At 48.0% G+C, this 16,143-nt stretch overlaps 1 protein-coding gene across 1 annotated transcript; it reads left to right on the top strand.

Annotated features, from left to right (window-relative positions):
- The first annotated feature begins 9,076 nt into the window (after positions 1-9,076).
- LOC107308396 (uncharacterized) lies at positions 9,077-12,340 on the top strand. Its single transcript, XM_085556198.1, has 7 exons — positions 9,077-9,257; positions 9,569-9,660; positions 9,756-9,857; positions 9,976-10,100; positions 10,235-10,397; positions 10,489-10,595; positions 10,820-12,340. The coding sequence occupies exons 1-7, from the start codon at positions 9,215-9,217 to the stop codon at positions 11,775-11,777; spliced, it is 1,590 nt and encodes a 529-aa protein (XP_085412324.1). The 5' UTR covers positions 9,077-9,214; the 3' UTR covers positions 11,778-12,340.
- Positions 12,341-16,143: the final 3,803 nt, after the last annotated feature.

Here is a 16,143-nt window from a genome sequence, read left to right as displayed (position 1 = left end):
ATGGTGCTGAGAGTTGGGGATGTGCAGTTACCCAGCTGCCAACTAACCCAGCAGCACAGTCACAGCGTCGCTAATGAACACTGATGTTACCCAACAGCAAAACGTTTTCCTCACAGGGATGTGAACTGTTCCACCTACTGCAGGTGTTGAAAGAGGAACATTTGTTTTGAAAATAGCCTATTGCACTTCAAGAGCAGGCTTACTTATGTAATTTGCTGTTCAACTAATTTACAGTCTGCTAATCAGTTTGGATGCCTGGGTTTTGTGTTAGTGAAAATCTCTCTCCCACAAACTGAGATGACAGATGCTCTTCAGTGAAGAGGCGTTTGCCTTCGCACAGCTGTTGAATCCTGCTCCGGACTTTGCAGGTGGCATTGTGAAGGTGCCTGAAATGAACTACTGGAACTGTAGGAAAATCCATGTTTTAGTTGGAATTGTGGAATGGTTTGTGTTGGAAGGGACCTTAAAGACTGTCTAGTTTCAGCTCCATGCCAAAGTCCCATCCAAGCTGGCCTTGAACACCTCCAGGGATGGGGCAACCGTATCTTACCTGGGCAGCCAGTGCCAGTGCCTTGCTGCCCCTGTGAAAAACTGCATCCTAATCTTTGATCTGAACCTATTTCTTTCCTTCAGTTTAAAACCAGCGCCCTTTGTCCCGTCACTACATTCACTGACTGTCTCCCCATCTTTCCTGTAGGCTTCTTCTAAAGAACTTCCTTACACTTCGTATGACTCAAAGCTCTCATTACATCTTTACATTCCTGTTTTCCTCCCTCCCTGGCTGTGGAACTTTGGGCAGTCTGGTCAGCAGTATGGTGTGCAGGAGGGATGTGCTAAGGTAGGAACCTGTGTTGTGTGGGGAGCCATCTGCCATGTCTCCTCTTGTTCCCTTTCCATGTCTGTTTTCTGCTAATCCAGTGCTGGATAGTGCTTATGAGAAGCAGCTCTGCAGGCTCAGGTGAATGGTTAATTGCTTGTTGGTGCCTCCTGGATCAGAACCCAAAGAGGGTCAGAAGGAACCAGGTGACACTGCAGATCTCCAAAGGGAGGGCAGGGGGACAGAGGGTGCTGCAGAGCCAGCTCAGTTCTGCTCTCTGGGCTGTATTTTCCATTGGAGTTCAGCAGGGAAATAAATCACTTTGTACATCTCCAAAAAAATCCTGCAGCATGCAAGCCAGGCTGAGCCAGCCACGTGGCACCAGGGATAGGGAGACCAGAGCAATACACTGCATCTGTGCTTTTCTAAGTTTTGTGCTGGTATGAAAATCAAAGAACAAACTCTTTGGTTTCCTTAATGTCATTGCCACAGCTGGGCGAGCTGGAACAATACCTTCATTGTATTCAAATCAATTTGTGGTCCTCTTTTGCTGTTCCTTTTCCCATTGCTGTGAAGTACTGAGACAGCTGTGGGGTAGCACAGGCTCTCCTTTAATCAGCCGTGTTCCAGGGGAGGCCTGGGAATTGCAAGGTCACAGATGCCGGGTTGTGAAACTGCTGAATGAATCAGGCAGGAGCAGGTTTGTTTACACAGAAAGCTGGTACACAAACAGATGGGCAGCACAGGATGAGGAGGGATGAAATGCAGACGCAGTGCTCCAGCCAGAACCCAGATCAAATACACTTTCTAAACAAGCTCGGTAATAGATTGCCCAGATGCTGAGAACCAGATGTAAAAGATTACTTATGTGCTTGCACACTGAATGGTGCAAAGCTGGACATTAGGAAGGTTCCCAGGTGGAGAGGAAGCTGGACTCCTCCAGGTGCCCACCTTGCCTATCTGAAATATTTAGGACTCAGCTGATCTCACAGGTGATCCAAAATGCCAGCATGAAAAGCTACCTGATCTGAAGGCGCTTAGTGTGAATGAAGCATTGGGTAACTCAGAGCTTAAGATTTTGCGTTTCAGGGTTTCCACTGCCTGGGTTTACTCATAGTTCAAGGAGGAAAGGCTCAATTTTATTTTAGAAAAGGCAGTAGAGGTTATCATGATAGGGCACACTGGGTAAAACAGAAAGGGTCTTGGGTGGGATTCAGGCCTCCAAGTGAAGTGCTGGAAATATGAAGCTGGTAACAAGCAAAATAGTAGTCAGGATCTTTCTGGCTTTTAGACCCATAGCTCTAGTTGTCTTTGGCTGCAGTATTTGGATTTAGACACTCAAATATCTTCCAGCAGCTGAGAAACTGCTGCCAGATGTGGCTCTGAGAGTTTGCCTTCAGCAGTGAGCATGCAGAGAAGGCCAGCAATAACTAGGGGTTGTAGCCTTTCAATTTCTGAAGAATATTTACTCCTTTGTTCAAAGCTGAGAAGGCCTGAGATGGCAGCAGTTCCTCAAATGCTTCTATTTTGAGCCAGCTGGATGTGATAAGCAAGCAGCAAACATGATATGAAAAGTGGAATTTGCAGAAAATGTGTAGTCTGCACCTGTTCTTGATCCAGGACAGCTCTGCTGTCTGCAGGGCTGCAGGTGGGTAACCCAAAGGCTGCTTGCCACCACTCCAAGCTCTAACCTGTGATAGGATGCCTTTCAGGAGGGCTGCCTCAGCTTTCCCTGTCCCTACACAGAAAGCTGGGTGCCTTCCATTTCCTCTCTTATCTTCTTCTTCTATATCTTCTATCATTATCCTCTTCTTCTATCCCAGCATATCAACAACACCCCAGCATGGAGATAGGGGTGCATTCTTGGAGCAGCACAAAAGCCTCTCTAGGCTGCAATGCAACACAAATAATACCCAAAGGATGTCACAAAAGACAGAGCTGGACATAGATTTATGTAGAACCGTGGCAGTAAAGTATAGAGTATATCAGAGGGGGGATGAATGCACTTTCATCTAATTTCATAAGCTATCTTGTCTGGTGTCAGGGGAAAGCATCTCTTAATGTAGCTATAGCTGCTACGTGTCTTCATGTGCCTTTGGCAAACAGCATTAAAAGCTGCCCAAGTTCACAGCCACCCACACGAGTTGCTGCCCTCAAGCCTCACAGGAAGGCCGGGGTATTGGAACACTTTGAAACACCGCATTAATGACTTTTTTTCCTGTGATTTAGGTAACAGCTCAGTCATCTGGATAACAGGGCATGGATTTCAGCAGGGGCACAGAACTGGAAGAGCACAGCGCACATCACCTGGGCTGCTTCTGAGGCCACTGAAATTCTGCATTATGAATTACAGGTTTTATGTTTGTGTCTGCGCTACTGTTCTATTTGTTTATTACCAGCTATTCCGTTCATAGTTACAGGCATAACGCTTTCAGGAATGACTTTTCAGGCTCCAGGTCTATGTGCAGAGTAACAAAGCAGACAAATCTGTTGATGAGATGTACGGAAGTTTCCCAAGATACCTCTGGATGATAAGAAGAACATGGATGAGGTGGTACCAATTAGTCCATTAATAGGGCCTACAGAGCACTGAGGCTCTGGGACCTCTTGTAGATGTTAAATAAAAGAACAGGGTATTTTTGTAGTTAGCTTCTGGCTGCTTCTGCTGAGATGCCACATGGGGAAGGGTTTGGAGCAGGAGTGTGTGAATCTTGGTGTGGGAGCCAGTGGCCGTGTAGGGTCACAGGCTGAGCTCACAGGAAAAATATGTCCTAAAAGTACAGGAATCTCAAGTGTCTTTTTCAGAGCCATCGGGAATGTGGAACGTACAGCCACAGTGCGGGTCTCAGGCTGGAGGGCACCGCTCGGGGCTCCAACCCGCCATCCTCGCGCTGCTGCCGCCCAGGGGCACCTAGGCATCCAGTTTCCTAAATGAACTTTTTTCCCTTATTTGTCCACTCGGTGGTGCTAAAACAACACCGGCCCTTTTTTGGCATTTCTCTCTGCCGTGTGTCAGGCGAGGGGGGAGTGTTTGCTGTCTTTGGAGGACTTTCAAGTTCCGGCCTAAGACCCACCTTTGCAGACTCAATAGCCAGGAAACCTGATGATCGCTCAGCATGGAGATAAGCCATGCAAGGCGTTTGTTGTGCCTAATTACAACGGGGAGCCTACAATCTTTTTTCTCTGCTGCTGATTTGAATTTGATTAATTTGTGTTGTTTGTTTTCCAAGAAAAATGACTGGGGTAATGCTGGTAATGTTGGTAATAATGTTGGTAATGTTGGTGATGTGCTACCCAAATTACTGTTTGTCTTCAAAAAGCTGACAGAGGCAGAGTTACTGGGGGGAAAATATATATATATTCATATATATATATATATATATATATGAATCAATGGATGAGAAAAAAGATGGATGTAAAAACCCCAAGTTTAATCTGTGATACATCAGACTTCCTTCAGGTCCAGTTTATACCACCAAGGGAGGCATTTTGCTGGAAAGGGCTGTGTGTTTGGATGCTGTTACGTACCTTTGGTGCCAGGCAGCAGCTGTGGGAGCTCTCACACTCAAAGTGTGCAGCCAAGGGACAATTCTGTGCTGTGTGGACAATTGCAGCAGTCTCTCTGGACTCCTTTTTGAGGCAAAAAGGTCTGGATCCCCGGTGCTAATCAGCACATGGGCAGTTAAGTCCTTGCAGACAAGGCTACTCTTTGTTCTTCCTCTTTATACCAGTGTTTAGATTATTAACTTCCTGTGACCAGAAGCAGTACTCAGGGTTAATGGCCTAATTTATAGTTTATGACCTGCTGTTACGCACAGACCTCTTAACCACTTAACTTCTGGTGTGAAGCTCAGGAATCACTCATGGCCCAGGAGCATGGCCATGTGATGGGGACGTGGGCAGGTTGTCCCTCCCTCTCTGGTGGGACACAGAAGAGACCCACGGCCTCCACAGGCTCTGGCAGCAGAAGGTGCTGATGTGAGGGCTTAGAGTAGGATGAACACCAAGGGGAAGGGAAAAATACCAGCGCCTGGCTATGTCACTGCTCTATTTTCATAGAAGCTTTCCATAGATACGTGCAGTAGTGATAATGCTTGTAGGGATGGACGTAATTACAATTCTGTTGGAAAAGCACATGTTTGCATCAGAAACAGTATGGCTTTGCAACAGTGGTGTGCCTCCACCCCATGAGTCCTTGTCTCCACAGGCTGGGGAGGTCCATCTTCAGTCCATGGACTCTCACATCCCTTTTGCCTCAGAAGAAGATTCCCACAAACTTTGAGGGGAATCCTGCCAAATTTCCTGCCCCCATCCCAGAGAGAGTTAATTCCCCAGGAAGCAATCTGAAACCTCATGTATGAATTCACTGCTTGGCAGTAAGATCCCACTGTCGTGCTGCATGATAGATCGTGTTCTGGAAATGTGGTCCTTGGTGGGAACAGCCAGATCATTTTGATTAGCTTGACTAGTTGTCTTGTGAAATTTGGCACCATGCAGTGCTTCATAAGTGTGTCATAAGTTAAAAGTTTCTGTGTGTGTGGACCAGGCCATAGATCGCTCAGCTTTCCAAAATCCTGACGTGTGAAGCATGGTGTCATGGTTTCCTGCAGGGCCATCCTCCTGCAGTTTATCACCATGTCCTCTATCCCTGTCCCAAACAGCCAACACCCATTGCATTTTATTTGTCAGACATATGGGATGAGGACGATATAGCAGAATTGCTGCTAACACATCCACAGCAGGTGGGTGCCTGGATTTTCACACATGGCATATGAGCCACTTTCTGTAATTTCCTTAAATTTCTCCTTTGATCATGAATAGAAATGAGATGTACCAGGAGAGGAGAGCTAACTCATTGATTCCTGCAAATCAAAGCTGACGGAGCCAACAAGCACCAGCAGGGACAGTGATGCCCTGAATGGTAGGGAAGATACCCAGTGCTAAGTAGAGGCTCCTTTGGACCAGAGCACACAGTTATCCACATGGTCTTCTTTGAGCCCAGGCCTGCCAAATGGACACTGACAGGGACTTGTCACTGTCCTACTAGGAAAATGTTACTGTTCATTCTTCCATGAATGGCCCTTTCCAGATTACATTCTGAAGAAGAATCCCAAAGCAGTACATTAAAAAAACCCCAAAAAAATCTCTTTGGTTCTGGTTCTCTGTCCAGCAGCGAACACATCAGTTTCATTTCTCTGCAGTTCTATCGAATCCTTGATGAAACAAAAGTGAAAGTGAACACTAACAAAAAACAAACAAAAGACAAAAAGCACACCATGCTTAGGGATCTGTTGTGCTTATCTCAAACCTCCTGCTGTAGGACACGGTGTACCTTGTGCAGCTCCTAGAAACTGTAGTAGAATAACCAACACAGACCAAAGGTTCCCCTCAAGGTTATTGGGTTCCAGCCTTACACAAACCTCACACTGAAAAACATCTAGATCTGCAGCAACCATTGACTCATTTATTTATTGTCTTCTCTGTGATGTTACAGAAATATAAGATTAAAAACCATTTATGTTATCAGACTCAAAATAGATTTTCTACTGACATAACACTCTTACCTCCTTAAAGAAAGAAAACAGTATTTCAGGATTTTGGAATACATTTTAAGTGTTGTGGGTTGCGTTTTTTTTTCCTCCCCTCTCAGCCCCCCCTTGATTTAATGAAAAATGCACCAAATATCTTAAATGACCTTTTTACTTTCCACCTGAATATGAAAACTGACATACTCAGAGGTATTTATCTTACCGTCCTTCTGCATTTCACTCCATGATCCTCTCTTGCTAATTGCACCACTGTAACCTTTGTTCTTCTCTTGCACTAAATCACAATTCTGCTCTTTTTTCTGGTGTTTTCTAGGAGTTTTTCTGGTCAGCAGTTCCTTTTGTTTCCAGACCTGCTGCAGCATGCCTGCCTTCTGTAGAAGCTTTCTGTAGCTTCTGTCATCATATAGTGTTGTATTACAGGGGACAAACACACTTTGCTTTGCAGAGGCTTGTCTTTTGTCCTGCTAAATACTGAGCAGAAGAAATGGGTTTACAATTAATTTTGTCGCTTATCTTCTTCTATGAAAAAAGCTACAGGCTTTGTTGCAGGGGCTGGGCTGTGATGTGGGAGGCCTGACAACCTGCAAACCACGCAGCTGACAACCCGTCAGCTGAAGGGTACTTGTGTGCAGCAAGTGAAGAGATAACAGCATGCAAAAAACCAGGGTATTGTATAAATGAAGGGATTTTTTTTGTGTGCAGAGATTAGCATTGGATAGAAAGGAGCTAACTGGAAGGGGAAAGAGATTTGACAGGACAGAAATAAAAGAACAGCTTTCACAGTAGAAGTGTATTTTGCTCTACAAAGCCTTGGTCCATAGGCCTGCATGCGTGGATTGAGAATTGAGCAACTTAGTATGTACATGCAGTGTTTCACTTCAAAACAAACTCCTTTTTGAACTACCCCGTAGAAGTGAGCAGAAGAGGAATCACTGTCATCACTGTCATCACTGTCAGAACATGGAATGTGCTAAGGCCCAAAATGCTCTGCATCTCGTACTCCTGCGTTCTGAAAAATGCACATTCAGAAGGAGTAACCTTATGAACTGATCAGGAATGAATACTGACATTGTTTCCAAGTGAGGGGAAAAAAAAAAAAAAGAGAGAGAGAGAGAGAAACTGCTTCAGTCCTGGGCAGATGCCCAATTGATACATGTTCTTTCAGAGGAGGAGAACTTGCTGAATTTTGGGTACTTTTCCACAGGACTTATGGCTGAAGACTGCCAGGAATGTCCCACTGCATGGGTGGTTCCTCTAAGCCTTGCTCTGTTAGGAAGAAGATGCCAACATGATCAGATATGTCATGATGAAAATACTTGAATTAATCTCTTAAAAGGCCATAGGAACAAATATTTTCTAAGTTTACAGCCAGGTCCATAGCTGGATATTGAGAAAAAAAAAGTTCTAAACAACAATGGGTGATTTAACCAGCTGTAATATCTATTCTGCTGATTTCAGCTGAAAGCATTTCAGAGTTAGGATACTCAGAATCAGGCCCTTAGTCTTGATATTCAGGATGAAATTTCTTTCACAAAGTCACACTCTAAAGCAAAATGTAGGCAGGGTGCAACTTACCACAGTACCTCTTGAGGAATTAATTGCAAATGGGAAAAGAGAATTGAAGATCTTTTTTATGGTTTAAGTATAGGAGAGACCTGATTTTAGAAACTGAAATAATACAAGATTGCTTTGTTACCATTCTTAGAATCAAAGCAACTTCGGGGACCATCAAGTTCATCTAAAATGATAAATGTTTATTGCACATTTTCAAGATAAGCCACCAACAACAGCTCCAAACTTTAAATGCAATCATGACAAATCATTTGAGGCAGAGGTGCCAGGAGCCCTGACATCCAGACCCCGTGCTGTTTACCAACAGAGACAGTGAGCCAGAGTGGAATTGCTGCCCTGGGTAATACGGCCTTTGTACACATCCAGCCTCCTCAGGTGCTCTTCAACTTGCTCTTTGTTCACTGTGGGAGGCATTCTGTTCCTCCAACTCTGCCTACAGATTCAGGGACATGAGAGACGTGGGCAGTCTGACTGCCAGGGAAGACTGAAGCAAAGAACTTGTTGAGTGCCTCAGCCTTCTCCACGCCTCTTGTTGCCATTTCTCCCTTTTCCTTAAGCAGAAGGGGTACACACAACACGGCCTTCCTCTTCTGGCCAAAAATACCTGCAGAATCCCTTAAATCAAATTGGTGGGCTCTACCCAGCCCTCTAGACAGGAGGACACAAGTGCTGTGCCTGCCCACAGCAGGCCTAGCCCTTTATTGACCTGTGAGCGTTGGCCTCAGCTTCATGGAGAAGCTGGAAACAGGCTCGGGGTGGAAGAGTAGTGGTGCCCGAGTGAGGCTGCAGGGCTGCAGTCCTGGCCAAAGCCAGCTCTGTTCCTGCCTCTGGCAAGGGGAGTGTTGCCAGCAGGTCAACGGAGGCAAACCTTCCTCCCCACGCCATGGCCAGCAGCAGGCACCTCACTGCACGGCCTAAAACAGCCGCCATTTTGTATGAGTGTTGAGGGCCCACGGCCCCACCCCTCTGTGTGGTAGTGACTGCATCACAAAGGGTGTCACGGAGCAGCCATTGTGACCTATGGGGCCGGAACCAGTTTAGGCCAGGCCAGGCTCAGGCCTTGGCTCAGTGTGACTTGGTGAGGTGAGGAGAGAGGACAGGGAGTGAGGGGCTGCCCGAGGCTGCTCAGTGAGGATGGTTCCCCAGTCCTGGGGGGCCTGAGCTGCTAACTCACTCTTGTCCTCCTTTTCCTTCAGAGTTGACAGAGGAGAGTGTGCAGGAGAAAGCCCAGCACTGACTGTGCAGGAACTCCATACGCTCACTGTTGACGTGTGCCATGTCTGGTTGGAATCAGGAGACCTCCAGCTCGGAGGAGGAAGGTAAGAGCGAAGTATCTCTGCGTGCAGCTCCCTGGTGGCAGAGGGGTACTGCGGGGTCTGCCTGTGTCTAAGAGGGTGGCAGGGGTGGGCACGGAGCTCCCTGTACAGTGCTGGACACGGCCCCTCTGCTCCTCAGCCAGGTTGGCCTGTGTGTGCCTGCCGCAACTGCTGGGCCTACCATGGCCCTTTCCCCCTCGCATCTTCCAGCCCTGCCCCTCATCCAGCATGGCAGACACGGTGCAGGCCCCCAGCAACAGTCCTCAGGTTCACTTGGCACTCACTGCTGCTTCTATTTGCTCTCTCCTCTCCAGTTTGCATGCTGTGCCGCCGAGCAGGTGTTCATGAGGACATCTGCGGGCCCTTACTTGGCGACAGCGGGCTTCGCATCCACAAGTTTTGCTTGGTGAGTTCCATCGGGGGTCCTTCCATCTTCCAGCCTGGGATGCTCCCACTTTTTCTTCTTGTTCTCATGAGATCCCTCTCTTTTCTCTTCTACAGTATTTTGCCAATGGCCTTTATGAGCTCACTGCCAATCAGAGGGCAGTTCTGAAGTTCCCCCTCGATGCCATCAGATGCAAAATCGAGGAGGCAGAGCAGAAGGTGAGGTCTACAGAGCATGACCCAGCAGTGCCTGCATTCTGTGCCCTGCCCAGAGGCACCGCATTGGCCTCAGAGCCCTGAGCCTGGTGCTAATGGGTGCTGCTGTTGCTCTTTCCAGCACTGCTTCGTTTGTGGAGAGAAGGGGGCCACCATCTGCTGTGCAGAGACAGGCTGTGAACGCAGCTTTCATCTGCCCTGTGCCACAGATGGGAAATGCGTCACACAGTTCTTCGGTAACCACAGGTAAGGGCTGTCAGCAGCAGCCAAGCAAGGGAGGAACGTGCAGGGCTGCTTCCCAGAGCGAAGCATGCAGCCAACTCTTTTGTGTGATCCTCTCAGCACTTCTCAGCTTACCCATCCCCTCCATCTTCCCCCAGGTCCTTCTGCTGTGAGCACCGGCCTCAGCAGATAGTAGAGGCAGCTCCAGAGCCAGACGCAAACTGCGTGGTCTGCCTGGAGCCCGTGGGGGACCAAAAGTCCTACCACACCATGGTGTGCCCGGTGTGCACAAAGTCCTGGTTCCACCGGAGCTGCATCCAGGTAGGAGCCCTCCCCTTGCTCTGCACTCACAGCAGGTGCTCAGCGGCGCCAGTCCCCGCTCACACTCTGGTTCTTTGTGTTACTGCTGCAGAGACAGGCAATGAACACTGGCATTCTTCGTTTCCGATGCCCTGTTTGTGGAGACAGGGTGCAGTTCCGCTCGGAAATGCACCGCCTCGGGATCCAAATCCCAGCCAGGTTGGTGCCTTCTGCCCAGCTCTCTAGACACTGAGGCACGAATGCTGTGCCTGCCACGCGATTGCCCTCAAAAGTCCCAGTTGACACTATGTTGTGCCACAAGGTTTGGCCTCAGCTTCATGGAGAAGCTGGGTACGGGCTTGCAAGGGAAAAGCAGGGATGCCCGAGATCTGCCGTATTCCTGGGGCAGTGAGGACTCATCACTTTTCCTCTCTTCTCTGCAGTGTACCAACATGTGCAAACAAGGTGAGCTGTGCCGTGCAACAGATAACGCACAGTCTTGCTAATCTGAGTACTGCCAGCCAGGAGGCGGAGGGGTCATCTTATAGCTCCCCAGCAGCTGACAATCACACATCTGCATCCACCAGCCAGGCAGTACTGCAGTCATCTCACAGTCCGCAGCTGCCTAAGTGCAACATCTTGTCCAGCCAGCTCAGGGGAGGACAGTGGAAAAGACGCATGGCTACATGCAAGCAGCACCAAGGACACCAAGGGAGCAGCCATACTCCTGCTCCAGGTGCAGAGAGCAGCACCCACAGATCCATCAGCCAGCGGGAAGTGGGGCACTCCAGCAACTCTGCAGTGGCTGAGCGCAGATGGCAGTCCAGGCAGCAGGACACAGGCCGGACAAGAAGCCGCTCTCCACTAGAGGATCGTGCTTCCAAAATCCCAAGACTGCTCAGAAGACCTCCTGGCAACAGGTCTATTCCTCTAAACGCAGGTGCTGGGAGCAGCAGGCATGCTCCAGCCTCAGGTGCTGAGAGTAGCAGGCGCACATCTGGCAGCCAGTGGGCATCCAGCAATTCCCCAAGGGCTGGAAACACGAGATGCCACAGACAACAGGGCACAAGCCAGAGACAAAGCCATTCCCGCCTACAAGGTCTGGCGTCAAATTCATCGATCCAGTCCCGAGTACTGTGCGGCAGCAGACTTAGTCCAGCCCCAGGTGCTCAGAGCAGCACCCAGAGCTCTGCCACACAGGTGACATCGAGGGCCTCCAGGGATTCCCGTCTGCCTGTACCCAGAAGACTCCTGCAGCGAGGGCAGCCCCAGGAACGAAGCCGTTCCCCTCTGGATCGTCGGGCTTCCAATTTCCAAAATGAGGCTGGAGGAAGCCACAGCGGCAGCCCCAGACAGCGGCGGCCAACTCAGGCACGACGCCAAAACCGGAACCAGCCCTGAAGGCACTGCAGGAGCGGCCACATACCACAGCCATGTGCCAGCTCCTGTCCCCAGCAGCCATCCCAATGGACTTGTCACGGAGTTCTCTCTACACCTGTGTCCGTGACAGGAGGCAGCAGGCCTGGGAAAAAAGATCAAAAGAAGAGAGAGGGAAGAACAAGAAGTGGTTATGGTGTACGGGCCAGTCCAGCACGGCCCCATGACTAAAGAGGCAAGGGACTCATTGGCATCAGGAAAAGCAGTCCACAGAACCAAACATTAACTCTATGCCACTGTATTATGTGATCTTATGATTTGGAATATCAACAACAAAAATCGGAAAACAACAATAATGATGTGGAATATCAACAACAAAAATTAGAAAACACCAAAAATCTTTTTAAAAAATTAAAAAAAAAATTTAACCCAAAATAGCTGTGTTGTGTCTACTCTCTAAACTGGGAGATGAATACTCCAGGTACACTGTTAGAACACTGAGAATGAAGAAGGACAAAGCGTATATGATATTCTCACACAGCACATCCAGGAGGACTGGCCAGTGAAGATCCAACCACAGGCTTACAATTAACTCTGGCTCTTGGCATATGTATTCAGCTTGATTGCCATATTAGGCTTATTTTGCACAACTGGCTGCACTACACCCAGCCTGGCCTAGTGCGTACTGAGCCACCTTGCTCACCTCCACACCCAGCTCTTGGATGGCGTTCACACCCAGCATGACTGCAGTGACTGCAAGGGGTCCTCTGCTGAGCTACAGCACACTGAGCTGGATCTCAGCACTTCCCTGAGCACGCATCAATAGGTAAAAGACACACAATCAGACACCTCTGATGCAAGAGGACAGAGAAACAGCACTGACTCACTTCACTGCAGTATCTCCCTACCTTCTGTCACCAGCTGCTCTTTAAACACGGGCCCTCTGGAATCTCTCTTGATGTCGGATGCCAAGACCTTATGTCAGCAGTGCCAACAGGAACCTGAAATCCTCCAGCTGCCCACTGCCCACCTCTTTTTACTCCCAAACCTAGCAGTATGTGCTAGATGCATACACACACAAACACTGTCATTACAGCTCTGCTCTCACCAAAACTAATGAAAGTTAACTTGAATTACATCAGCAGAAGTTGAGCTTAGTTTATCAGAGAAAAACTGAAGGAGCAAACATAAAGGAGATACAATGAACTTGCTAATGTACCTACTTCTGGCAGTAATGCTGAAGTACTGCCCCCACAAAACCACTGACAGCCAGACAGTCCGGCCCAGCTCCATGACTAAAGAGGCAAGGGATTAAATAAGAGTCCCATATGTATAAAATAATTTAAAAAAATACAACCAGTATCCAGGGGAGCACAACCTGGGAATAAGGGTTGTGGCCACATCTGTAAATCTCAGTGGGAGGAACCTGAGGACTTTAACAGCATTTCTTCAAGATCACCAATCCCTCCCACCTTTAGCTCTCAGCTGCTTTTGCAAGATGATGCTAGAACTCCTGGATAAAGGAGGACCTTCATCTTCCTTAAGGCCTTTGTTTAAAACGTCACCTCAGTGTGAATGCTGTTCTCTATGAAGCACGCCAGCAGTTTAATGTCTGAGATGGAGCATAGGCTGAAGCTGCTTTAAGTTAGTAATGACAATCAGTAGAAATTAAGCCTAGATTTTCCTACTCGTTAAGCACATCTGACAAAAGGTTTAGGTCAGACTGAGATTCACTGCTGCTTCCAGCAAAGAAATTGCACAGATCAACAGCTTCTCTCTGTACAGCATTTGTCCTTATGGAAAATAAATAAATACATAAATTTAAAGCAGAAATGTCTACAAAGGCAGGAGAACATAACACAACGATCGCTCTTACTGAAGCCCAACAAAATCACAATCAGGAGCAAAACTAAACAAGGACAACGCTAAGAAATGCATTCTAAGAATCACAACAAATTAAGAAGAGGAAGAAGCAAGTAACCCTGGTAGTTTAGTTCAAAACAAGCCAAAAAAAAAAAAAAAAAAAAGCATTGAGACAGTCATAGCACCAATATTCCACACTAACTTCGCAAAATGATACTACAGCTCCCAGACTTTTCTCAGATAGCATTTGGAAATACAGGTGCCTCATGGTAAAACAGATTTGATAAAACACATTTAGAGAGGACACTACACAATCCGGTTATCTCAGGAAAATGCAATACTGCCAACCCTTGTGTCCATCTACAGGTGGTTCTCACGTCAGCTTGATGAACAGTAGCAGCATATAGAACAGTAGCAGCTGTAGAATGAAATGTAGCTTCACAGACATTCTCAAGACTAAGGTCGATCTCACCAGAAAAAAAAGAAAAAACGGCCGCAGAACAACCCTCCTTCCAATCCCAGAGGCTTTTCTAATTCTTTTCTCCACTGTTCTGCTTTCCGGGCTTACTCCTATATTCCTGCTAGCTTTAAAGAAAAACAGTGTGTGTCAGAATCACAGATTCTTTTTCATAGATGCACTGTTTTTTGCCAAAACAAGAACGCTGCTTCTTCCAGACGCTCTCATCCCACAGTCATCCCTTTGCTGTCAAATCAGTTTAATCTGCAAAGACTCTTGAGGTCCCTTTTCACTCAAGAAGGAAAAAATAGAAAGAATCAACCAGAAAACTTAACAGATGTTTACTAGTTTTCATCTCTCTTAACCAGGTCACCTTTATATCTCTGAAGATTCCTCTGTGCAGGAGAGCATCAGTGGTCCTACCATCAAAGGACTGCCTACAGTTTATCTGTGATACCCATTCTGCTGATCCCAGCTGAAAGCATTTCAGAGTTAATGACTCAGAATCAGGCCCTTGGTCTTGTTTGACATTCAGGATGAAATTTCTTTCACAAAGTCACACTCTAAAGAAAAATGTAGGGAGGCTGCAACTTACCACAGTACCTCTTGAGGAATTAATTGCAAATGGGAAAAGAGAATTGAAGATCTTTTTTATGCTTTAAGTATAGGAGAGACCTGATTTTGGAAAATGAAATATTACAAGATTGCTTTATTACCATTCTTAGAATCAAAGCAACTTGGGGGAACATCAAGTTCATCTAAAATGATAAATGTTTATTGCACATTTTCAAGAAAAGCCACCAACAACAGCTCCAAACTTTAAATGCAATCATGACAAATCATTTGAGGCAGAGGTGCCAGGAGCCCTGACATCCAGACCCCGTGCTATTTACCAACAGAGACAGTGAGCCAGAGTGGAATTGCTGCCCTGGGTAATACGGCCTTTGTACACATCCAGCCTCCTCAGGTGCTCTTCAACTTGCTCTTTGTTCACTGTGGGAGGCATTCTGTTCCTCCAACTCTGACTACAGATTCAGGGACATGCGAGACGTGGGCAGTCTGACTGCCAGGGAAGACTGAAGCAAAGAACTTGTTGAGTGCCTCAGCCTTCTCCACGCCTCTTGTTGCCATTTCTCCCTTCTCCTTGAGCAGAAGGGGTACACACAACACGGCCTTCGTCTTCTGGCCAAAAATACCTGCAGAATCCCTTAAATCAGATTGGTGCCCCTCTGCCCAGCCCTTTAGACAGGAGGACACAAGTGCTGTGCCTGCCCACAGCAGGCCTAGCCTTTATTGACCTGTGAGCGTTGGCCTCAGCTTCATGGAGAAGCTGGAAAGAGGCTCGGGGTGGAAGAGCAGTGGTGCCCGAGTGAGGCTGCAGGGCGGCAGTCCTGGCCAAAGCCAGCTCTGTTCCTGCCTCGAAAAAGGGGAGAGTTGCCAGCAGGTCGAAGGAGGCAAACCTTCCTCCCCACGCCATGGCCAGCAGCAGGCACCTCACTGCACGGCCTAAAACAGCCGCCATCTTGTATGGGCGTTGAGGGCCCATGGCCCCACCCCTCTGTGTGGTAGTGACTGCATCACAAAGGGTGTCATGGAGAAGCCATTGTGACCTATGGTGCCAGGACCAGTTTAGGCCAGGCCAGGCTCAGGCCTTGGCTCAGTTTGACTTGGTGAGGTGAGGAGAGAGGACAGGGAGTGAGGGGCTGCCCGAGGCTGCTCAGTGAGGATGGTTCCCCAGGCCTGGGGGGCCTGAGCTGCTAACTCACTCTCGTCCTCCTTTTCTCTCAGAGTTGACAGAGGAGAGTGTGCAGGAGAAAGCCCAGCGCTGACTGTGCAGGGATTCCAAACACTCCTAGTTGACGTGTGCCATGTCGAAAAAGAAGGAGAAGACCTCCCACTTGGAGGAGGAAGGTGAGAGTGAAGTATCTCTGAATGCAGCTCCCTTCAGGGGCAGGCTGGGGTTCCTCAGACTCGGCTGGGCACGGCCCCTCTGCTCCTCAGCCATGTTGGCCTGTGTGTGCCTGCCGCGACTGCTCGACCTACCACGGCCCTTTCCCCCTCACATCTTCC

The sequence above is a fragment of the Coturnix japonica genome, chromosome 1 (assembly GCF_054131305.1).
Source record: "Coturnix japonica strain WE chromosome 1, WE-NBRP24, whole genome shotgun sequence".
NCBI classification, from domain to species: Eukaryota; Metazoa; Chordata; class Aves; order Galliformes; family Phasianidae; genus Coturnix; species Coturnix japonica.
The sequence above is the reverse complement of the archived record's forward strand: the minus strand, read 5'-3'. Positions and strand labels throughout refer to the sequence as shown.

Excerpts from the sequence above, each read along its gene's own strand:
- LOC107308396 (XM_085556198.1), top strand. The coding sequence starts at position 9,215 with ATGTCTGGTTGGAATCAGGAGACCTCCAGCTCGGAGGAGGAAG. Across the intron at positions 9,858-9,975 it reads TCGAGGAGGCAGAGCAGAAG|CACTGCTTCGTTTGTGGAGA; the intron begins GTGAGGTCTACA and ends TGCTCTTTCCAG. Across the intron at positions 10,596-10,819 it reads GGGATCCAAATCCCAGCCAG|TGTACCAACATGTGCAAACA; the intron begins GTTGGTGCCTTC and ends TCTTCTCTGCAG.